This window comes from Larus michahellis, chromosome 24 (genome assembly GCF_964199755.1).
Source record: "Larus michahellis chromosome 24, bLarMic1.1, whole genome shotgun sequence".
Classification (NCBI taxonomy): Eukaryota; Metazoa; Chordata; class Aves; order Charadriiformes; family Laridae; genus Larus; species Larus michahellis.
Window position 1 is genome coordinate 871,435 of NC_133919.1, and position 23,792 is coordinate 895,226.

Below are 23,792 nucleotides of genomic sequence, written 5' to 3' on the forward strand. Positions count from 1 at the left end.
AGAGGACAAAAAAAATCAAACATTCAGAATGAATGGGTAATGTGTCTGCAAGCAGCCTGCGCTTCACTCTCTGGATCACAAGAATCATCTTAGTTGGATAGACTTACCTACCTCTTTGCCTCCCACTTAGATGACACTCTGAAAGGCTTCTAAAGCCGGATCAAGTCTTGAACTGGCAGAAACTTTTTTCTGCCTGCTGAAGCCCTGGACGAGTTCCGCTCTGCATATGGCATATAGCCAGTGCTATATGGGCTTCTTTTTATGATCTGGGGCTGTGTATAATACTTGGTCATGTCTTTTATTCGTTTTGATTCAGAGAGCCCTGACACGGACAAGTAGTTAGCGGAATGGGCATTTCACCATGAATAGCACAAATATTTTAATTCAAATTTGTGTTAAGAGCAGTTGATTGAAACCTTCATTGTGAGGGCCTATGGGAACAAAAGGCAGAAGAAAGAAGAAGGAAAGATTCTTTTTAAGGCTAAGTTAGGCTATTAAGACAACACTGCTTCTTGCAAGTGGGTCAGCTCTGTTCTGCACGTAGCCACAGAATGAGGAGGAGGCAACAATATTCAGCCTAGCCCCCATGAAGGCGAGCTGGAATTTCACGTAATCTACTAAAATGTGGTAAAGTAAAAGGCCGTGCTATAAGTATCTGTCGGTTTGTTTTTTTCCTTGGGTGATGGTGCGTGTCCTTTCAAAAACGGAGTGCACAGCCCAAAAATGCCTAAAAATTCATGCGGGGAATGTGTGTTAAAAAAAATAAGAAAACTTGCCTATATGGGCATGAGGCATTGAAATAAAGAACAATTTCTCTTTTTTATACATATTGAAAAATATGAGTGTATGTATATAAACGTTCAAAATAAAACCCTGTATCTACTCTATTATATAAACCATGTTATCATATTAAAAGGTCTGTCCAATCGATCATTTTTGCCTTCATTGTTCTTTCTCTGTCTGGCTCCCTGTTGCGTCCTCCTGTCTGATCTGTAGCCCGTTGCTGTTTTCTTTCCCCTGTGGCTCTCTTTCCCTGTTACTCACCTCCACCTTCTCTGCCCTGTAGCCAATCGCTGTTGTATTGAGTTTAAGTGACAAGGTTTTGTTAGCTGAGTTGCGGGGGCGGGGGCTGCAGGGGTGGGCTGGGGAGTAGACACATGAAACTCTCGCCACATTAGGCACAGCCGGCGCAGAGAGGGACCTGCCGCTCGTCAAAGCCGAGCCCATCAGCAACGCTGGCCGAGAGTGGAGCAGAAAGCCCTGCAACCCGCGGAGGCCCCCCCATTGGAGCAGAAAAAGAGTGCGAGGAGGAAGGAGCAGCAGAGACAATGCGAGGTGAACTGACCACCACGCGAGTCCCTGTCACCATGTGTCGTCCAGGGGTAGGAAGCAGAGAAGTTGTGATTGAAGATGATCCCGGAAAAAAAAGGGGGGGTGGGAAGGTGTTTTTTTAAACTCGTTTATATATCACATTGTTTTATTGACAATAAATTAAATGAATTTCCCGAAATTGAGTCTGTTGCTCTTGTGACGACGAGAGACCTCTTTGTCCTTGTCTCAAACTACAAGCTTTTTGATTTTAATTTCTCCTCTTGCCTTGTTGAGGAAAGGCCGCGATAGAGTGGCTGGGTGGGTACAAAGGGGCCAGCCAAGGTCAATCCAGCAGAGATGACTTCTGCTACTCTCCCTGTCCTTGTTGTTTTCATGCTTGACTCTGCCTCTTGTACCCGATATGTTTTCAAACTTTATTTCTTACTTTCCATCTCATTATTTCTAATTCTTGCTTATGTTACTTGATCCCTGTTAGTTTTAAATAAAACTTGCAACCTTTCCCTCTATCTGTCTCCCCAAATAAATTTTAATTTCTTGCATATATTTCTTGTACGCTGTGGATTTTGGGAGTCTGTGTGCCGTACGTCTGGACTGTGCATGCGTTGTCTCCCCGCCTGCAGTATGGCATTGTGGCCAGAAGGTGGCAGCAGTGGGCGCTGCAGTGCGCATGCGCTGCGCGGTGCCCGCCGTATGGCTGTACTGCGCATGCGCGCTCCGCTCTGCCGTACAGCTGTACTGAGCCATCGCAACCGCTGCCGGGTGGATGGACGGGCGGGTGGGCCAATGAGAGCTCCCATAGGTCAGATCGCCTCGCCGCGCTCCCATTGGTCGTGTCGCTCGCAGGGGTTGCGGGGTGGTGGGGATTGACGGCAGCGACGGACCAATAGAGCAGCGCTGCTGCAAGTAAGGTGAGTGAGCGGGGGCGGGCGGCGACTAATGGACGCGGGCTGTGGGCGGGGCGCTCTGGTAGCAGAGGGGGCTGGGGAAAAATGGCGGCCGGCTCGAAATCGGAGACGCGTGTTCCAGGCGGAGAGCGGGGCGCAGCGGGCGGGTGGGCGCTGGGCGCTCGGTCGGGTCGGGCCCGCGGTGCCGCCACGAGCACGTCACGAGGAAGCTGGACCACGTGAAGGTGAGCAGGAGGCGTCGGGGAACGTGGCGGGGAACAGCGGGGGGATTGAGAGGGCCCCGAGGGGTGATTGGGGGCAGCTGGGGGAATCCCGAAGGGGACTGGGGGGACTGAGGGTGCAGGCTTTTCCTGGGGCTGCAGGCTTTCCTGGCGCCTTAAGCCTCAAAAGCACCCTTTCCCACTTGGCGCGGTGCCAGTCTCCAAAATGGCCATATGTCTGGAGATTGGTCCCACGCCCAACGAGCCGGGGGGAAAACTGTGCCTTGTTCTAAAGCTCTTTGGGAACCGCTTGCGTGGCCCCACAGACCTGGGGGCGGTAGGCTTTCCTGCTGCCTTCAGCCTCAAAACCACCCTTTCCCAACTGGCACTGCGCCAGTCTCCAAAACGGCCATATGTCTGGAGATTGGTCCCATGCCCAACGAGCCAGGAGGGAAAACTGTGGCTTGTTCTAAAGCTCTTTGGGAACCGCTTGCGTAGCCCCACAGACCTGGGGGCGGTAGGCTTTCCTGCTGCCTTCAGCCTCAAAACCACCCTTTCCCAATTGGCACTGCGCCAGTCTCCAAAATGGCCATATGTCTGGAGATTGGTCCCACGCCCAACGAGCCAGGAGGGAAAACTGTGGCTTGTTCTAAAGCTCTTTGGGAACCGCTTGCATGGCTCCAGAGAACCTGGGGCGGCAGGCTTTCCTGGCGCCTTCAGCCTGAAAACCTCAAGACAAGAGTAGACTCTTGTCACTATTTTGCCTGCCCTGGACTCTACATACCTGGGCAGGGTGGTTCCAAGCTAGGCACACACAAGCACAGACCAACACTACACAGAACGCTAAAAAGAAAGAGCCTCAAGGATGAGAGAAAACTCTCAGCAAGAAGGATGACACCCGGATCGCAGTCACCGTCGGGCATAAAGACATGGAGACCACGGTGGTGATGTGAAGAGGCTCTATGGAAGCCCCTGAAACAAAAGTGTACAATGTCGTCATTTGTGATAAGGAGGGACTCTCAAGACTGCTAAGATGTATGTACAGGAAGCCTGGCATCAAGACCTAAGAACATAATGACATAGGGAAGAAGCCCCAGTCGCAGAAGTGGGCCATCCAGAAGTTTCTGAGACGCAAGACAGATGCATGCTTTAAGATTCTAATGCAAGAAGAGCGGCAGCCGATTGGTGCTATGCCCAGGGATGCAAGCATTCGAGACCCTAGGGAGGGTGCCCGAGGCAGCACCCCGTGCTTGTGGAGCTTAAAGATGACCTCGAGATCTGAGAAAGGTCTAAGACACAAAACACTGACCACACGAACGACACAACAATACACACAGGCTGGAACTGCCCTGCCGGGGATGCGCTAGCATCATGCTGAACAGTAAGCCACATCCGTTACCTGCCCAAAGGGGTCTGCGCCCCGGGACAGCCCTCGCCACTACGTTAACTTCAAAGACCACTTTTTACAATGGTCAACCTCATCCCCTTCGCCCCTCTCAGGCACCAGTCTCTCAAACTATCTTTCAGATGGCCAGGGGTCCGAATCCATCCTTGATGCAATCCACAAAAAACAACCATCTGATATCTTTCTGCAGTCACCAAGTTCCTCCTCTACCTCTGCAAGACAAAAAAAAGCCATGACTCTCCAAAGCAACAACAGCACCAGCAATAAGCATCTTGACAGGAGATGCCAACCTCTTCCACGACACCCTCAGCCTCCCAAACGCCATGGCGTTCCGCTCGCTGGCTCCACAACAATTCCGGGGGCGAATACTGCAGCAACAGTTATTTAGGGCATCTAAGAGACCAAGAAACACAACATTACCACTGCGCTTCTGGGAAATCACCAGTTCCGTGCTCCTCCTCGCTGCTATCTGGCTCACCTTAAATGCGAGAGGCTACAACAGACCAAACCTCATCAACACCCAAACCCAACTGCAAAACCTGTCCAAGGCAGAATCATGAACCCACACCCCTTTCCTAGCCATCCCTCAGTGCCAAAACTTCAGAAACCCCTTCTATTCTCCTGAGCCATCAAGGAGAGAACACAACTTCTTCCCAACAGCTCCTGCCCTCCATTGGCCTGCTTGAACCCCCTGAATCAGTCGCTCCTCGGGAGCTTCTCTTCCCAGCCCTGCCCTGCATTCAGCAGTCACCTCCTACCTAGTGTCTTCCTACAGACTCCGGGCTCTGCTACAGAGCCGGGAAATCAGTGAAGCCCTGACCTAACCTTCCAGGGGCTGGCTACAAGCCACAAAGGCTCTAGGGCCACCTGCGTATCATCAGGGAAGAAAATGAGCTGTCCCATACCCTGAAAGACAATACACATTACTAAGTACAGATGATGTCAGAGGGCCGGGGACAGAATGAAGGCATCCTAAACAGTAAAGAAGAAGTTAAGGGCGCTCTGAAGAACACAAAGGAAACAAAATCAAAAGGGAGCTGAAGTGCTATGAGAGTGCTGTGGAGTACAAGAAAGGACTTGGAGTACACGGCTTTAGAGAGCGGAGGCATTATGAGTGGGCAGGGTAGGAAAAGAAGGCTCGGAGATACAACGAGGGCTTAGGAGTCTTGGGAGGGGTCTGGGCAAGCTACAGATGAATGAGTGAGAGAGGAACCGAACGGCAATGCCTTCAGTGGCAGAGAGAAAGACAAAGGGGTGCCACGTAGGAAAGAAAGACGGGTGGCTCTGATAGAACAAAAGAGATAGAAAGGAAGATAAAATGCTACAAGGGGCTGTGGAGTTCAAGGAAGGTCTTGGGAAGCTTCATGAGAGCGAAGACAGGGTCATCGAGGGGGGCTGATAGACAAAAGAAGGCTGGGGAGGACAAGGAGAAACTCGGATGATCATCTGAGGGAAGTATGGATGTTCCCGGATGGCTGGGGACTGACCACAGGAATCCTAGGTAGCATAGAGGAACAAATGAGTGCTCTACAGCTCAAAGATGGACCCACCTAAAATGCTACCAGATGGATGCGGAGCGCCAGGGAACTCCTGCGGGGCATCATGACCAGAAGAAGAAAAGTCCCGATGGAGACAGAGAAAGACAGAAAAATGATAGGGGATGTGATGATTAAATCCAGGGGGGATCTGAACTGAGTAAATGTTGCCTTGGAGGCTAGGGAACTAATAGAGAGGCACAGCTAAGAGGAGGAAAGGACAGAAGAACTGGGCTGGGTGTTGAAGAAGAGCCTGGGAAGACCCTCCTGCCAAGCAGCGAGGTTCAGACTGGACCCCTCTACTTTTCTGAACGCCTTCTCAGAGAGGAGTCTAGGTGCAGCTGGATTCAGTCTTAGCCTCCAACTGTAAAGAACAGTTCACGCCTGGGTACTGTCACAGAGTCAGTTTAATACGGCTCGAGCTGGATACCTCAGAAGACGGACCCCCCTCAATACTTTTCCTGTCCTTTGTAAAGCCTCTTAATCTATGACATAAGCTGTTTGTGCCCCTGTTCATGCGACAAGCATGTGTCTCTTCTCCGATCAAATTGTTCAGCCCTTACGTGTTCTCTTCGATGACTGGAGTTTTGGTGCAAGTGCTTTTATCTTCTTACATGCTTTTGTGATCTCTTTGTCCCATCTTCACCTGTATCTCATCCTTCTTCTGCTGACTCGGGGTAGAATGGGCCCTTTCTTCATTTCCAAGAATTAGAGTTCCCTTTTCCTTTGATCATAACAGTCACTCTATTTCACAATTTTAAGCATATAATCTTCATTAATTTTACTTATACAATTTCATTATGTTAGTTAAGTTACAATGTATCAAAGTCCAACAAAACAACTATCCATCCTTCTTGGACTAAGAAGGAGTTCAGACGAAGTTTTCTATGTTGTTAGGTTACATCTTGCGGCCTAAGGCTTCGCTGGTCTAGGTACCTAGGCTAAGCAAAACTTCAGTGTCTGATACTGGGTCACAGATATGGAGTTGGGAAGCCTTTTGAGGGAAGGAGAGGGGTGTGTGAGGTCTGCGACAAAGCTGAAGATGTGCTAAGGGCAACCTCAAAGGCATCTATAGCTGTTGTGACACAACGAGAGGGGGTCCTGAATGGGCAAGAGAGACCAAAGAAGGTACAGGGACACGAGGAGGAAGTCCGGGGGGATTGGAATGGAGTACAGATGTCCTCGTGAGGCCGGGGACAAGATGGTGTGCAATTTGGATAATGAGGTGGTCTCTGTGCTCAAAGAGCAATTAAGACTTGCTTTGCTATCTCTTGTGCAACCAAGGCGGTGAAGGCTTGTCTGGCTATCACAGGATACATAAATAATGGCATAGTCTTGGGGAGCCAGGACAGCCCTGCTTTTTGTCAGCAGAGACAGTAAAATCAAGATAACAGAGACGTTGTGTAGCTCTTTGTTTCCTTGAGAGGCTGCCATGTCTGGTAATTGACCTTTGCCTCGTTACCTGTGAAATGCATATTAAAGTTGACACCCCTGTATATGCTAATGAAGATTTTAGAGATCATGCTAAACATATATGGCTATAGCACTCATCTCTCCACCCAAATCATACTACACGTCACCTAGGGGAGGGAAACCTCGTAATTTTGGGGATAAAAGGATTGGGAAAATGACTGTTAAATTGGGAGAGAAGAAACTTGATACCTGACGGACCAGTCCATGGGCTGTGTTCTCTCCCTCCACCCCAGGCAGGGACGCCTTTCTGGGTAAGCGCTGCGCCCTTCACCCTCTGGGGAACGTTACCCCGGGTTGTTGTACTATGGTTATTTTTGCTAGCAATATTAACTTTAAGTAATTAGCGCTATTGTAGTTAGCGAATTTATCAACGGCAATCTCGAATCTGTGACTGTTGCTCTCAATAAAATAACTAATTTAGATTATTTGTGAATCTGATTCAGTGAAAGTTTTTTTTTTTACTCTGATAGTAAATCAGTGGAAGTCCTGGGACTCTGACAGACAAATATTGAAACTACAGCCCTTCTAACGCGACAAATGGAAGCATCTTAGATGGCACAGAGGACAATAAGAGGGCTCTGAGGCACAAAAAAAACAAGGATGGGTTTCTGAGGGAAAAATCTCAGAGTTAACATTTTATAAGTAACAGGCATAAGAAAATAAGGAAAAAATTAAAAAATTGAAACGGTGAACTGAAAACGTGTAGAAAGAAAATCTCAAAACAGAGGGCACTAAGGCAAGACAAGAAATACTTAAAAATAAAGACAGCAAAGGAGATAAGTGTAAACAGAAAATCTTAAGAGCGTCCCTGATTAAAGGAGCAAGGAAACAAATTACAAAATAACAATGGCAAACCAAATCGGAGATGTAGAAAGAAAAATTAAAAAGCAGCAGCACTAAGGAAAGACAATAAATAATTTTAAAATGACAGCAAAGGGAACAAAAGTAGGCATAGAAAGAACATTTAAAAAGCGATAGCCGGTAGGCTAAATAAAGAGAAATACTACAAAGTAGGGACAGGAAACAAAAACAGATGTAGAAAGAAAATTTTAAATGCGACAGTAAGGAAAGGCAAGAAATAATTAAAAGACAAGGTAAGCAATAAAGACAACAAAGAGGATAAAAGTAAGAAATTTAAGAAGTGACGGGGACTGTGGAAACAAAAGGAAATAATTAGGCAATATGGATGGCAAACTGCCATGGAGATGTAGAAAGTAAATTTTAAAAAGCCTCTGCATTAATGAAATAAGAAAAAAAATTGAAAATATACCCAGCAAACGAAATAAAAGTGGACAGAAAGAACCTTTTAAAAGCAAGAATGATTATGGAAAGAAAGGGAAAAAATTAAAAACATAGGGACAGTGAACTAAATAAAAATGTTTAAAGGCAACGGAGTACAAGGTCAATACAGAACAAACAAAAATAGGTATTGACAGCTTCATAAAGGTAGGCAGAGAATTTTTAAAGCGAGGGGGTAAGAGAAAGACAGAAAAAAATGAAAAGGCAAGGATGGCAAGCTGGATAAAAGTTGACATAGTAAGAAAATTTAAAAACCAACTGGATTAAGAAAAGAGGGAGGAAAAAAGGGTCAGCAAACTGCATAAATAAAGACAATGAAACAAAATTTTTTAAGTAACAAAATAGAGGACAGACAAGAAGAATTAAAAACATGGATGGGGATCTGGGTAAATGGAGACAGAGAAATAAAATTTGGAAAGCAACGGGGTACTGGCCATACAGATAGGTAGGAAGTTAAATAGTTGGAGATGGACCAACAGCCACTGGGAGAGGACACTGGAAGAGGGATGCGGGGTGGAGCAGAGGGAGTCACTAGAAATAGAGACAGGTCGCTGGATAGAGCGAGACCTACGAATGCAATTTTCACAAGGAATAGCAAAGAAGGCAGTGTGGAAAGAACAAAATAATATCGCATGGGGAGCTGGAAAGGCAGAAGTGCAAAAAGGAAATGGAGAAGGGGACAGAGTACAGCGTGGCATTGGCGGAAGAGCAAAAACTTCTGGGGAGGCAGAGATCAGGAGAAGCGTAGCAGGGAAGGGTCTAGACCTGCACGAAAGGGTGTGTGACTCACTGCAGCTCCTGGCACAGGTTGGAGACCTTTGCTGTCCAGAGGCTTCTCCCTCTGCCCCTTCCTCCTCCGTGATGCTGGCGGGCTGACCCTTGCCTGCCTTGATGCTCATCTCCCACGTGGTTTCCCAGAGGCGCGGTGGCACACGCATGTGGCAGACTCAGGCAGTGAGCTCCTGGCGCTCTGTGCTGGTGCGCTCTGTCAAGGACAGCTGGGAGGGATCCTCTCTCGCCGTAGGGACCATCCATTCCTTGCTGGAGGCAGCTGCCCGTGGAACACCCATTGTTTCACTCCTCAGCCAGCTCCAGCGGGCAGGCACGCCCAGGCAGCCCTCTCCCTGGCGACAGACCCTGGGTGCAGCAGGCCTGTCCCCACCTGCAGCCTTTTTGAACCCGTGGCCTAGTCCATCCTCACCTCATGGGTCCCGCCTGGGCTGCAAATGCATCCAGGGGCACAGAGGAGGCGGGAAGTGTTTATTCCTTAGTGCGCATAAGAAATCCCACTAGGGAAATCTCAAAAAAACCTTGATAAACTGAAGGGGAGAGAGACAGAGGAATTAAAGAATAGAGGCGGGGAGCCACACAGAGAGAGAATGATGAAGGCAAAAATTGGCCAGGGGACAGATCTTTTAATATGATAACATCGTTTATATAATATAGTAGATACGGGTCTTTATTTTGAACTCCTTTTTATCTACATAAACTCATATTTTTCAATATGTATAAAAATGATACGTTGTTCTTCATTTCAATGCCTCATGCCCATATATACAGGTTTTATTATTTTTTAAACACACATTCCCCCCATGAATTTTCAGGCATTTTGGGGCTGTGAACTGCTGCTTTTGGGGCAGCGATCCATAGAGGTGGATTCCGGAGGACTGAGGGGAATATTCCGGGTCCTGGAGGACCGAAGGGCCATAGAGACGCGCCCCGGAGGACTGAGGGGCACTTCCGGGAGCCGGGAGGACCAAACTGCCATAGAGACGCGCCCCGGAGGACTGAGGGGCACTTCCGGGAGCCGGGAGGACCGAAGGGCCATAGAGACGCGCCCGGGAAGACTGAGGGGCACTTCCGGGAGCCGGGAGGACCAAACTGCCGTAGAGACGCGCCCCGGAGGACTGAGGGGGCACTTCCGGGAGCCGGGAGGACCGAAGGGCCGTAGAGACGCGCCCCGGAGGACTGAGGGGCACTTCCGGGATCCTCGGGGTCCGCGGAGCCACAGAAAGGGACAGCCGGAAGACTGACGGGCAGTGACGGCGGCCCCGGAGCCCTTAAGTGCCGGTCCCGGAGGGACGATGGCCGCTCTCGGGGCCGGCTGGGCGGCACAGAATCCGCTCCGGGCGGCGGGGAGCTCGCTCGAGCCCCGGTGGTCACGGTTCGTCCTCTGGCTGCCGTTCTCCGGGACCCGGCGCCGGCCTATGGCCGCGAAGACGCGCATGCGCACGAGCTACGGGACGGACACGTAGTGCCGGCGGGGGCGGGGCCGGGGCCAGGGAGGCGGGGGCGGGGCGGGGCGGGGCCACAGCGCACGCGTCGCTCCCCACCTGCAGGACCGGCCTCCGGCCGCCGGGCGGCAGCACCGCCTTAATTATCCCGCTCTCAGCGCTCATCAGGGTGATAAGCCGTGACCGTTCTCAGCCCGCTTTACTGCAGCCGGGGACAGGAACCACTTACCGGAGCTGGGGGCTCTCAACTCTCGGCCTTGTCCGCACCTGCAGCCCAGGCAGTGACAGCCAGCGCCTCTGCACCAAAATCTTGCAGAACAGGGGTTTTCACCCCAGAACAAGCCCCAGGGACGCTGCATCGCTCCGCATGGGGCACCAGGGCCAGGGGGGTGACAGTAGCAATTCTGCCAGGGACCCAGGAGGGAGCTGGGGGTGGCGCTTTTTCCACAACATAAAAATTGGTGATCTTTGCTTTCCTGCATGAAAATGTTTCGTGTTTTTTTCTCCTTTCCAGCTGCACAAATCCAGGTGGATTTAGCTTTCCTGGGAGCCTCAGATTGGGATATTTTCCCCCCAAAATTAGGGGGATGTCACAGGCTCTGACGTGACAATGTCCAGGTGTCACCGAGCCCACTGTGGTCGCACCCATCATCCGGCCACGGCAGGACGAGCCCTGGTTAATTAATGCCAATTAAACTCTGATGACAGTTCCTGGGTCTGATTTTGGTTTCAGGGTTTCTCTCGCTCAGGAAAGCCCCATCACGGCCGCAAGAGGGTGTCTGGTGACAGGCTCTAAAAATAAAGCTGATTTAGTTGTAATTAGTTCAGTAATAATGCTAATTAGTTGGAATTAGCAGCTCAGATCCAGTCCCTGCTCCCCCAAGGTATGATCTGTACCTTCCTTACAGCCCACAGCCAGATAAGTACTTGGATAAATAGATTTTTTTATTATTATTAAATATGATCCTACTGAATAATGGGGATGTTTTCGTATAAAATTGTAGAGTTGGAAGCTGGGGGGGGGGGCGGGGGGGCGCATCCCTGCCATGCAATGGCCCTCACATCCCTTAATTGCCACGAAGATGCTTCCGAAGGACAAGGGGGCAGCTGGAAAATGGTTATACTGGGCTGGAAAAACCCTTTATGTTTCTCCCAGGGGGGAATGAGGGACCAACACACCCCTGAAGCCAGTGCAGAGGTTCCCAGGGAGGCGGGGAGCTGAGGGAGACCGGAGCTTCCGCAAATTTAATGTAAAAATTAAATGAAGGCTTAAAATTAAGGACGAAAATTAAATAAATAGGAAAGTTATATAAACTATGAAAATTAAATAAACTAAATATTAAATGCTTATATATATAAACAGATACAACATACTTTTTAAAATATATATATATATGGTTTTATTAACAGTAATTTTCTAGTAATTTGTAACAAAGAAATTCCCCGAGCCCCAGACCTCTACGTCCTGGCACAGGTCAGAAGCGTGAGGACCCCCCAGACCCCAGTGGTGGGGTCCCCCCTGTCTCCCTCCCTCCCTTCACCACTAATGTGCCCGCTAACAAAGCCCCTCGCCTGGAGCTTGGGGCGGGGGGTGCTGAGCCTTGGTTGCTTTAAGGAAGCCCAGGTGAGACACCCGCCCCCCCGCTCAGTGCAATGCCTGGGGTGTGAAGAGTTTGTTTGGTCTCAGCTGGAGCTATCTCCAGGCTCTGCCCGTCCCCAGGCCGGTATTGTCCCTCCATGGGGCTCTGATGGTTTTCCAGCAGTGAGGGGGTGGCAGTGACAGCGACAGGCATCGTCTGGATCATCTCGGATGGGGTGAGATCCCCCCTCCCGTGGCGACGGTGGAAGGGGATCTGGGGGGGATGGACAGCAAACCAAAGTCTCCGAGCCCTGCCCAACCCGGGGGATGTACCTGCTCTTGCCAGGGGGAAAACAGCAGCAGTGCCACGTGTCCCCTGAGCCCAGGAACATCTGTCCGTCCCTCCCTCCCCAGAGCCAAGGTGACAGGCGGAGGCTTCCCAGAGCTGGGGCCATGGCTAACCCCCCCCCGGGGAGGTGCCGCTTGGCCTCCCCGGGTGCCGGGTAAACCAGGAGCACCCCACCACAGTGCCAGAGACCCCCCCCTCGTACGCACCTCCCGGCCAAAGGGAACCAGCCCCGACCCCTTCTGCCAGGCTGTGAGTCCAGCCACAACTCACCCCGTCAGCTGAGCACCGGCAAACTCATTTCCCACGGTGACTGAGCAAAAAAAAATGCCTGCGAGAGCTCAAGGAAAAGGTGAAAGGATCTCATTTGCCTTCCTGGCTTCTGCCACGCGTCCTGTGTCAGCTCAAAAGCACCAGAGGGGGGGATTTGCTGCAGACGCTGGAGTGGAAGCCGGAGTCCTGCTGGGTAGTAAAGCCCTGGTGAACCCCATTTGCTCCAGGAGCAGCACTGTCCTGGTTCCAGCGGGGATAGGGTTAATTTTTCCTGGTATTCCATGCCATGTGAGCCATGCCCACCCTGAGCTGGCGGCAGGCTGGGGTCCAGTTGGTGAGCAGCGGGGAGCGGTGGTTCCATAATTGTGTTTGTATGTTCCTCTGTCCGTGTTGTTGTTGTTGTTTGCCTGTTCCCTTTACTGTCCTGTTAAACTGCCTTTGTCTCAACCCAAGAGTCTTGCCTTTTTCTTCCGATTCTTCCTGTATTGGGAAGGCCCAAGGGAGCGGCACGTGGTTCTTTGTTGCTGTCTGAGTCCACGACAAAACCACGGCAGTCCTTTTTGGCGCCCAACGTGGGGCTCGTGGGGCTCAAAGGGTTGAGATAACGACAGAATCCAATTAGAACGTGGAAAAACGAATTTTTTGTATGCATTTATTTTATTAGGTAAATAGTCACTGGTCATCATGTTGCTTGGTTTGTTCTCATGGCTGTGTTACATAAATTCCTATATGGCTTATGTACTCCCTGCGATGCTGTTTACCATGTCTGGAAGAGGGATGAGGATTATCATTCTGCTGTCCTGTGCGTTATCTGTTTATGATATGATAACATCACTGTTCAGACAGCTATTTTGGGGTGTTTATGTGGTGTTGCTGTCCTGTCCGTACATTGGACACCGTCTCTCAGAATTTGTTAATAATTTCCCCAGCCCTTTTGCCTCCCTTTTCTCCTTCGGGTCAGGTATGACAGCTTTTGAGAATTTTGAATATCCTTGGGATGCTCAAACCAGCGTGTTCCTAGTGCTATGTCTCCTGAATATGTTCCAGGTCTTGTTTAGGGTTAAGCGACTATTTACGACTACCACCCGGAGATCTGCTCCGAGGCTGGATAGTCAGGGGTGGCATGGCATGTGGGAGAGCATGGGCAGGTACCTAGAGAACTACTCACCTCCAATGGTCTGGGACTTCACCCCTGAACAATTACAGGACCCTGATAAAGTGGTAGAATATTTGAAGGGAAAATGCTGTGGCTATTCTAGAGAGGCACAACTCACCGCGCTGTGCTGGGCCCTGGCCAGTATCCACCAGGCACTGCTCAGAATTATGCAGCACCCTCAGAGGGAAGAGATGGAAACCAGACCGGCAGACACTGCAGCTACTGCAACCCCTGCGACGGACACTGCGGCTACTGCAGCCCCTGCAGCGGACACTGCAGTTACTGCAACCCCTGCGGCGGACACTGCGGCTACTCCGACCCCTGCGGCAGCCACTGCCACTGAACCAGGGAACCAACCCGTGCCAGTATCAGTTGCCCCCATACAGAAGAAGAAGTACACAAAGAAATCAGTTCGCTTAGTAAGAGATGATGATGAACCAGGGCCATCACGAGAGCAGGAGGAAGAGGCAGAACCAGAGGTAATTACTCGATCCCTATCCTTGAGTGAGCTGCGGGATATGCGAAAAGATTTCAGCCGACTTTCAGGCGAGCACATTGTCACCTGGCTGCTCCGGTGCTGGGATAATGGGGCCAGTAGCCTGGAATTAGAGGGTAGGGAGGCCAGGCAGCTGGGATCCCTGTCTAGGGAAGGCGGCATTGACAAGGCGATTGGGAAAAAGACCCAAGCCCTCAGCCTCTGGAAACGACTCCTGTTAGGCGTGAGGGAGAGGTACCCCTTCAGTGAGGATGTTGTATGTCAGCCAAGCAAGTGGACTACCATGGAAAGAGGTATCCAGTACCTGAGAGAATTAGCCGTGCGGGAGATGATTTATTATGACTTGGACAATGCAGACTTACCCACAGACCCTGATGAGGTGCAATGCACAAGGCCCATGTGGCGGAAGTTTGTGCGGAGCACACCATCGTCATATGCCAACTCCCTGGCAGTAATGGAATGGAAAGGTGAAGAGGGACCAACGGTGGATGAGGTGGCTGGCCGGCTCCGGCGCTATGAAGAAAGTCTCTCTTCCCCCCTTGTCTCAGCTGTGGAGAAACTGTCGCAGAAGGTCCAGCAACTTGAAGAGAATATGTCCTACTCCCCACCTGCACGGGCCAGCATCTCAGCTATTAGAAGCAGGCATTTCCCCACTCAAGAGAGAGAGTACAGAGGGTACACACCACGAGGCACCCTGTGGTTCTACCTGCGGGACCACGGAGAGGACATGAGGAAGTGGGATGGACAACCTACTTCGATCCTGCGGACACGGGTACAGGAGTTGCAAGGAAGGACAACCACAAAAGGGGATCCCTCCAGGAAAAGTGCTGCCCCAGTTTCCAGTGGGCCGTTCCCCAGACAGAGCAGAAGGCCTGATCTTGCTTCTGATCCTCTTGAAGGAACTTCCAACTCATTTATGCAAGAAGTGAGTAATGGATACTATGACCAGTATTAGGGGGCCCCTGCCTCCGGCCAGGTGGAGGAAAGGGACAACCGGGTTTATTGGACGGTGTGGATTCGATGGCCTGGCACATCAGACCCACAGGAGTATAAGGCTCTAGTGGACACGGGTGCGCAGTGTACTTTAATACCATCAAGCTATAGAGGGGCAGAACCCATTTGTATTTCTGGGGTGACAGGGGGATCCCAAGAGTTGACTGTACTGGAGGCAGAAGTGAGCCTAACTGGGAATGAGTGGCAAAAGCATCCCATTGTGACTGGCCCAGAGGCTCCATGCATCCTTGGTATAGATTACCTCAGGAGAGGGTATTTTAAGGACCCAAAAGGGTACCGCTGGGCCTTTGGCATAGCTGCCTTGGAGACAGAGGAAGTTAAACAGTTGTCTGCCCTGCCTGGGCTCTCGGAGGATTCTTCTGTTGTGGGGTTGTTGAGGGTCAAAGAACAACAGGTGCCGATTGCTACCACAACGGTGCATCGGCGGCAGTATCGCACTAACCGAGACTCTCTGATTCCCATCCATGAGCTGATTCGTCAACTAGAGGTTCAAGGAGTGATCAGCAAGACTCACTCACCCTTTAACAGTCCCATATGGCCGGTGCGAAAATCTAATGGAGAGTGGAGGCTAACTGTAGACTATCGTGGCCTGAATGAAGTCACGCCACCGCTGAGTGCTGCCGTGCCGGACATGCTAGAACTCCAGTACGAACTGGAGTCCAAGGCAGCCAAGTGGTATGCCACGATTGATATAGCGAATGCATTCTTCTCAATCCCTTTGGCAGCAGAGTGCAGGCCACAGTTTGCTTTCACTTGGAGGGGCGTCCAATACACCTGGAATCGACTGCCCCAGGGGTGGAAACACAGCCCCACCATTTGCCAGGGACTGATCCAGACTGCACTGGAACAGGGTGAAGCTCCAGAACATCTGCAGTACATTGATGACATCATTGTATGGGGAAACACAGCAGAAGAAGTTTTTGAGAAAGGGAGTAAAATAGTCCAAATCCTTCTGAACGCTGGTTTTGCTATAAAGCGAAGTAAGGTCAAGGGACCTGCGCAGGAGATCCAGTTTTTAGGAATAAAATGGCAAGATGGACGCCGTCAGATCCCAATGGATGTGATCAACAAAATAGCAGCTATGTCTCCACCAACTAGTAAAAAGGAAACACAGGCTTTCTTAGGTATTGTGGGTTTTTGGAGAATGCATATCCCAGATTACAGTCAAATTGCAAGCCCTCTGTATCAAGTAACCCGGAAGAAGAATGATTTTAAATGGGGTCCTGAGCAACGACAAGCTTTTGAACAAATCAAACAGGAAATAGTCCGTGCAGTGGCCCTGGGGCCAGTCCGGGCAGGACAAGATGTTAAAAATGTGCTCTACACCGCAGCCGGGGAGAACGGCCCTACCTGGAGCCTCTGGCAGAAAGCACCAGGGGAGACCCGAGGTCGACCCCTAGGGTTTTGGAGTCGTGGATACAGAGGATCCGAAGCCCGCTACACTCCAACAGAAAAAGAGATATTGGCAGCATATGAAGGGGTTCCAGCTGCTTCGGAAGTAGTTGGTACAGAAGCACAGCTCCTCTTAGCACCTCGACTGCCGGTGCTGGGTTGGATGTTCAAAGAAAGGGTCCCCACCACACATCATGCAACCGATGCTACATGGAGTAAGTGGATTGCACTGATCACGCAGCGAACTCGAATGGGAAACCCCAGTCGCCCAGGAATTCTGGAATTGATCATGGACTGGCCAGAAGGCAAGGATTCCGGAATGTCACCAGAGGAGGAGGTGACGCGTGCAGAAGAGGCCCCACCATATAATAAACTGCCAGAAAATGAGAAGAAATATGCCCTGTTCACTGATGGGTCCTGCCGTATTGTGGGAAAGCATCGAAAGTGGAAGGCTGCTGTGTGGAGTCCTACACGACAGGTTGCAGAAGCCAGTGAGGGACAGGGTGAATCGAGCCAGTTTGCAGAGGTGAAGGCTATTCAGCTGGCTTTGGACATTGCTGAGCGAGAAAAATGGCCAGTACTTTATCTCTACACTGACTCATGGATGGTGGCAAATGCTCTGTGGGGGTGGTTACAGCAGTGGAAGCAGGGCAACTGGCAGCGCAGAGGCAAACCCATCTGGGCTGCTGAACTATGGCAAGATATTGCTGCCCAGATAGAGAATCTGGTTGTGAAAGTACGCCATGTAGATGCCCACGTACCGAAGAATCGGGCCACGGAGGAACATCAGAACACCCAGCAGGTGGATCGGGCCGCTAGGATTGAAGTGGCTCAGGTGGATCTGGACTGGCAACATAAGGGTGAACTATTCATAGCTCGATGGGCCCATGACTCCTCAGGCCATCAAGGAAGAGACGCGACATATAGATGGGCTCGTGACCGAGGGGTGGACTTGACCATGGACACTATTGCACAGGTCATGCATGAATGTGAGACATGCGCTGCGATCAAGCAAGCCAAGCGTTTGAAGCCTCTTTGGTATGGAGGGTGATGGCTGAAATACAAATATGGGGAGGCCTGGCAGATTGATTATATCACACTGCCACAAACCAGCCAAGGCAAGCGCCATGTGCTCACAATGGTGGAAGCAACCACTGGATGGCTGGAAACATACCCTGTGCCCCATGCCACTGCCCGGAACACTATCCTGGGCCTTGAAAAGCAAGTCCTGTGGCGACATGGTACCCCAGAGAGAATTGAGTCGGACAACGGGACTCATTTCCGAAACAGCCTCATAGACACCTGGGCCAAAGAGCATGGTATCGAGTGGGTGTATCACATCCCCTATCACGCACCAGCCTCTGGGAAGATGGAACGATACAATGGACTGTTAAAAACTACACTGAGAGCAATGGGTGGTGGGACTTTAAAACATTGGGATACACATCTAGCGAAAGCTACCTGGCTAGTTAACACCAGGGGATCTACCAATCGGGCGGGCCCTGCCCAATCAAAACTTCCACGTAAAGTCCCCATAGTGCACGTTAAGAACGTGTTAGGGAAGACAGTCTGGGTCAGTCCTGCCTCAGGCAAAGGCAAACCCATCTGTGGGATTGCTTTTGCCCAAGGACCTGGGTGCACTTGGTGGGTGATGCGGCAGGATGGGGAAGTCCGATGTGTACCTCATGGGGATCTGATTTTGGGTGAGAATAGCCAATGAATCAAATTGTGTGTTGTTAAGTAACACTGTCACTGTATGTCCTCATTGCTATAATTGCTATCAGTTGTACTACAAGTAAGGCACAGGGATGATGGGATAAGAACTGATCTCAGCAGCTGGCGCCCAGCAGTTTCCTCAAGATCTACATCTTCAGCCCACGCACTGTGGGCATGAGCCACACCGGGTGCACCAGTCACAAGTTCCAAAAAATACAGCATGCAACAGACAGCACCACCCAGCATCTCACCTGCCCTGAGAGACTGTTCTAACAGATGGAGCCCAAAGCCATGGATTACAAGAACTCAATGGACACTTTGGAGGGATGGCCCATAGACTAAGGGCATTATATCCGCATGATGTATATATGACAGCAGAAAGCGGTGGCAATTCATTGGAACGTGTAAGATCTGGGCATGGCATAGATGGTATGGAATAACGGGTGGATAATGTCCTGGTTCCGGCGGGGATAGGGTTAATTTTTCCTGGTATTCCATGCCATGTGAGCCATGCCCACCCTGAGCTGCCGGGGGAGGGGTCAGGAAGTCACCGCTTGGAGCGGGTTGGGGCGTCCCGGGTCCGGTTGGTGAGCGGTGGTTCCTGGTGAGCGGCAGTTCCGTAATCGTGTTTGTATGTTCCTCTATCCGTGTTATTGTTGTTGTTTGCCTGTTCCCTTTGCTGTTCTGTTAAACTGCCTTTGTCTCAACCCAAGAGTCCTGCCGTTTTCTTCTGATTTTTCCTGTATTGGGAAGGCCCGAGCGAGCGGCACGTGGTTCTTTGTTGCCGTCTGAGGCTAAACCACGACAAGCACTAACGAGCCCTCAGCTTGTTGCCACCACAGTGGGAGGGGAAGGGGGATGGAAAGGGTGCTCAGTCCCTCCCCTGGCGATGGTGACAGCAAAGACCCTAAAATATCAGGGGGGTGACACGAGTCCCAGCGTGTCCCCATCACTCACGGCCCAGAATACCGGGAAACACACACCCGAGTGATTCCGAGTCCCCATCCCAAGACACGCCAGGCCACGTGTTTGTTGCTCCAGGATAACGGAGACACAGGACAACAGCGGCGTCTCAGCAGCTGGGCTTTAATAATTAACTCTGCAAACCAGAGAGATCACTGCAGACACCTATTTACACCACCGTATTTACAGGGGAGATGCTGCGCAGCCCCTGCTGCACCTTCCCAGCCTCTGACAAATTAAAATATCACTCGAACACGTTAAAACTGTTGTGTTAACAACACATGGAGACTGCTGATGTGCCGGGGTCGGCCACCCTCCGCTCTCATAACTGATTTCCCTCCTCCACCAAGAGTTCCAAGTCTCCGAGCACAAGCTGAGATGCTGCTCCAGCCCTTCACTGTGAGCCAAGGGGAACTGGGGGGGCAGCTTTGGTGTCTAAACACCAGAGTCCATGTACCTCGCCCTGCACCTTCCCTGAGCAAGTCGGTTCCTGGTCAGAAAGACCCCATGTTCTCACCCCCCGCTGCCACCACTTTCGTTATCCAGCTCAATTAAACTCCATCTTGCTAACGCTCTGGGTAGTTTGGCTGAATTTTGAGCTGCATGTGCCCAACCTCTCCCTGCATCTCAACCTTTCCCCTGCCTGTATCACCCCAGAGCACACAGAAAGTCAGGAGATGCCAAATGGAAAGTGCCCGAGAGCTCCTGGAGCTGGGTCCAGACTAAAAAGCCTTTGCCACCACGTAGAAGGACCTGGAAGTAGGTGAAGCCCCAGCTCTTTGTGTATGGAGCTGCCGGAGCCCAGCAAAAACACCAGCGGGTTTTAAAAGCATGCGGGGTCACTCCCTCCCTCCCTCCTGAGGAACAGCCCAGCCCGGGTACAAATAACCACCAGCTCGGAGCACGTCCTGCAGTCTGGGGTTAAGTAAAACAAACACTCTTTAAGGCCGGGACAAGCTCACAGCATTATCTGGTGTCACAGAAACCAAGGAACATGGGGAAATTTAGTGAGGTAGCAGGGCCAGCTCAGAGGGAAAAGCAGGTGGGAACAACCAACGCAGAGGATCAAGGCATCGAGCCGTCCTCTCCCCGATTTATCCCCCAAAAAAGCCACTAAAAAGGACATTTCAGAAGCAAACTGAAGGCTCAGCAGGGTGAACCTGCACTGGGCAGAGCGGGGAGGAGGTGGATGCACAAGTCTCGGCTTCTTCATAGCAGCAGGGTGAGCTGGGGCTGCCTGAGGCCCCTTTCTCTTCTCAGACACCGAGGAATCCATGTGGGGAGGGCTGGGAGTGACCTCAAGGCTTGGCACGACTCACTGCAGTCACTTCTTCCCCACTGGGATTGCGGGGAAGGTGCAGGCAAGCGAATATTCTCCTATGGGGAAATACCCTGCCCCAATCTCACCTCAAACCCACAACCAGACCCGCCAAGGCCCCATAGACTTACCCTGAGGTCTCCACCAAACGCCCAACTGGGGACGGCTCATCCAAAGTCCTTTCAACTCACCCTCACACTGCCTGCACTCTGATTTCTTAAAAAGGAAGATAAAGTGTCAAAACAGGCATTGGATGCACCTGGCCAGCGCTAGACTCACCCCCACCCCGCAGTTTAAACCCCCCCCAGTCTGTGAGAAGCACCCAGAGACCCAGGCAGCCTTCTCCAGTCCCAAAGAGTTCCCTCTTGGCTGGCTCTGGGCTAAGAGACATCCCCCCTAAAGAGGGACTGGAAACGTTAAACCCCTAGAAATAACAGCCCAAAAAGCCCTACAGTTGATGGGGAGAATCAAACTGAGGCCCGCTGAGTATCACCCTCCTGGCTGGCGACACGGGGAGCTGAGGCAGCTGGAGCAGGTCCCTGCAGGCTCCCAAGCCGCAAACTCCCTCCACCTTCCTCCCATCTCCGCAGCCCCTTTGTCAAAGCAGCCAGGCGTGACACAACCACGCAGCCACGGGACCGAGACAGTCAGCTTTAGTCATATCCCAGCCCCACGAGTCCACAAATGACACCCTGGGATCCCCATATATCTGCCCATGCTGACTTTGAGCCCGCAGGCAGGCTCCAAGGGCAGCTAAGGCTTCAGTTTGAGCCAGGGATGAAGGATGGTGAGGATGGAGAGGATGGAGGAGGTGAGGCCACACAGCCCCACAAAACCCGGGCTGGTTTTGTACAGCCCCAGCTTGTCCAGGGGGATAAAGAGATCGCAGGCGTTTTTCACCACGTCCAGCAGCAGAGGAGGGTTATTCCGAAGGACATGGATCAGGAGCCGGAGCTGGATCTGCAGCCTCAGCCCCAGCTGCTGGAGCCCGTTGTCAGGCCGGAGCTGGCGCCCGTTCTCGCCGCCCTTTGCTCGCTTCCCACCTGCTTCGCGCTCCATCAGGATCCGGATCTCATAGGCGTCCCGGCTCAGGTTTACCACGAGGGCAAAGAGGTAATACCTGAAAAACAGGGGAGAGGAACTGGGGAGGAGAGCAGAGAGAGTGGGCAAACAGCACTGGGGACTGCAGGCTGCCATGCTGGCAGTCTCCAGCCCCTTCCGTTCATCCACAAAAATAGGATGCCTGTACGAAGAAGAGTCCGTGTTCCACCAACAGCTGAAGGGCTGAGCCGGGCCAAGTACTCACCAGCTCCTTCAATGCTGCTCTCTGTTACCAGTAAAGAGGAAAAGCCCCTGCACGCAGTGCTCGGGGGGAACACAAGACCCCTTCATCTACCTTTATTCTGTGGGACAGGACATGGACCTGTTGGAGTGGGGCCAAAGGAGGCCATGAAGATGCTGGGAGGGCTGGAGCCCCTCTGCTGTGGGGACAGGCTGAGAGAGCTGGGGGGGGTCAGCCTGGAGAAGAGAAGGCCCCGGGGAGACCTTAGAGCCCCTTCCAGTCCCTCAAGGGGCTCCAGGAAAACTGGGGAGGGACTCTGGAGCAGGGAGGGGAGCCATGGGACGAGGGGGAAGGGTTTTCCACTGGAAGAGGGGAGATTGAGATGAGATGTGAGGCAGAAATTCTTGGCTGTGAGGGGGGTGAGCCCCTGGCGCAGGTTGCCCAGAGAAGCTGTGGCTGCCCCATCCCTGGAGGGGTTCAAGGCCAGGCTGGTGGAAGGTGTCCCTGCCCAGGGCAGGGGGTGGAACTGGATGAGCTTCAAGATCCTTTCCAAACCAAACCATTCCATGATGATTCTCCCTTTGAAAGTCTCTGCTTCCCCACTCAGTTTGGTGTCACCAGTAAACTTTGTGCGGGTACACTTGATCCTATCACCCAGATCACTCAGGAAGACATTAAATACCGTTGCACCCAGTATCAACCCCCAGGGGACCCCAGCTGTGACCGCCTGCCAGTTTGAGAAGAGGCTATTGCCCCCCACCCCGGGTGCAGGGCTCAGCCAGCTCCCCCCCCACTGCACAGATGCTGCTCTGGCCTCATAAAGCAGCGGTTCCACAGGGAGAGGGGGTGAGAGACCCAGGGAAGGGCCCTCCCTGCTGACCCCTCACCTGAAGGATCTCTGGCTCCACTTCTCCTGGTCCACACCAGGCGCCAACCCCGTCTTCCCCACCCAGAGAACGTTGTCACAGGCAAAGTACATGGCCCTGTTGAGGTGGCTGAGGGTGACACAGAACCGCAGCACCATGTCTGACAGGTGAATGGCCCGTTTTGCTGCCTCCAGCGCCTCAGCCGAGCTGCCCAGGCGCAGCACTGTGGGACAGATGGATGGTCAACGATGTGGGGGGGGATAGGGGGGGAACGCTGGTGTCCCTCCACACCCGGTGTGTCCCATCCCATCCCATCCCCCCCCCCATGCCTTCCCTGGTGTCGTCTGACCCCGTCCCGCCCCCCCTCCAGTGTCCCTCCTCCCCCAGTGTGCCCCGTCCGCCCCCCTGCCTCTTCCCCCGGTGTCGTCCGTCCCCCATCGTGTCCCTCCTCCCCGTACCCCTCTTTCCCCGGTGTCGTCCCCTTCTCCCCGCCGTGTCCCTCTCCACCACCCGGTGTCCCCATCCCCTGTCCCCACCAATCCCGGTGTGTCCCCCCCAGCCCCGACCCCACTCACGCTTTCGGCTGAGGCTGAGGTGAGCCTCCAGCTGACGGACGCTGGCCAAGACCCCGGCGCTTGCCCCGTTCCTCCGCAGCGTGTCTCCCGCCAAGGCACAGGCGTATTGCGCGGCCCTACAAGAGACGCTGCGGCGTGAGGAGCCTACACCCACCCTCCCCTCACTCCCACAGCCCCGGGGGGGATCCCGCCCCGCAGCCACCCCCACACACCTGAAGAGCCGCTCCTTGGCCTGGCTCTGGGCGCTGAAGCGCACCCAAGTCTCCATGGCGGGGCCGGGCAAGGCCAGCGGCCTCCGGCGGAGTGGGGTCACTTCCGGGAGCACGACGGAAGCCGCTGCGGATCACGCCGGGAGCGGAGTGAGGCAGCAGCACCGCCTAGCAGCCGGCATGAGCCCAGCGCGGCCAGGCCCGCCCCCTCCGTGCCCGCACGG

At 52.4% G+C, this 23,792-nt stretch overlaps 1 protein-coding gene across 1 annotated transcript; it reads right to left on the reverse strand.

The window, feature by feature from the left end:
- Positions 1–19,425: 19,425 nt before the first annotated feature.
- On the reverse strand, positions 19,426–23,782 carry PEX11B (peroxisomal biogenesis factor 11 beta). Its single transcript, XM_074566770.1, has 4 exons — positions 23,572–23,782; positions 23,360–23,475; positions 22,806–23,007; positions 19,426–21,756 (listed from the first exon to the last, which is right to left on the reverse strand). Exons 1-4 carry the CDS (start codon positions 23,625–23,627, stop codon positions 21,390–21,392), a joined length of 741 nt encoding a protein of 246 aa, XP_074422871.1. The 5' UTR covers positions 23,628–23,782; the 3' UTR covers positions 19,426–21,389.
- Between the last annotated feature and the right edge of the window lie 10 nt (positions 23,783–23,792).

Bases quoted from the DNA above. Each gene is read 5' to 3' on its own strand.
- PEX11B (XM_074566770.1), bottom strand. From the start codon at position 23,627: ATGGAGACTTGGGTGCGCTTCAGCGCCCAGAGCCAGGCCAAGGAGCGG. The intron at 23,008-23,359 runs GTGAGTGGGGTC...TCTGTCCCACAG, and splicing joins CCTCAGCCTCAGCCGAAAGC to TGCTGCGCCTGGGCAGCTCG. The intron at 21,757-22,805 runs GTGAGGGGTCAG...CCTGTTTTTCAG, and splicing joins TGGAGCCAGAGATCCTTCAG to GTATTACCTCTTTGCCCTCG.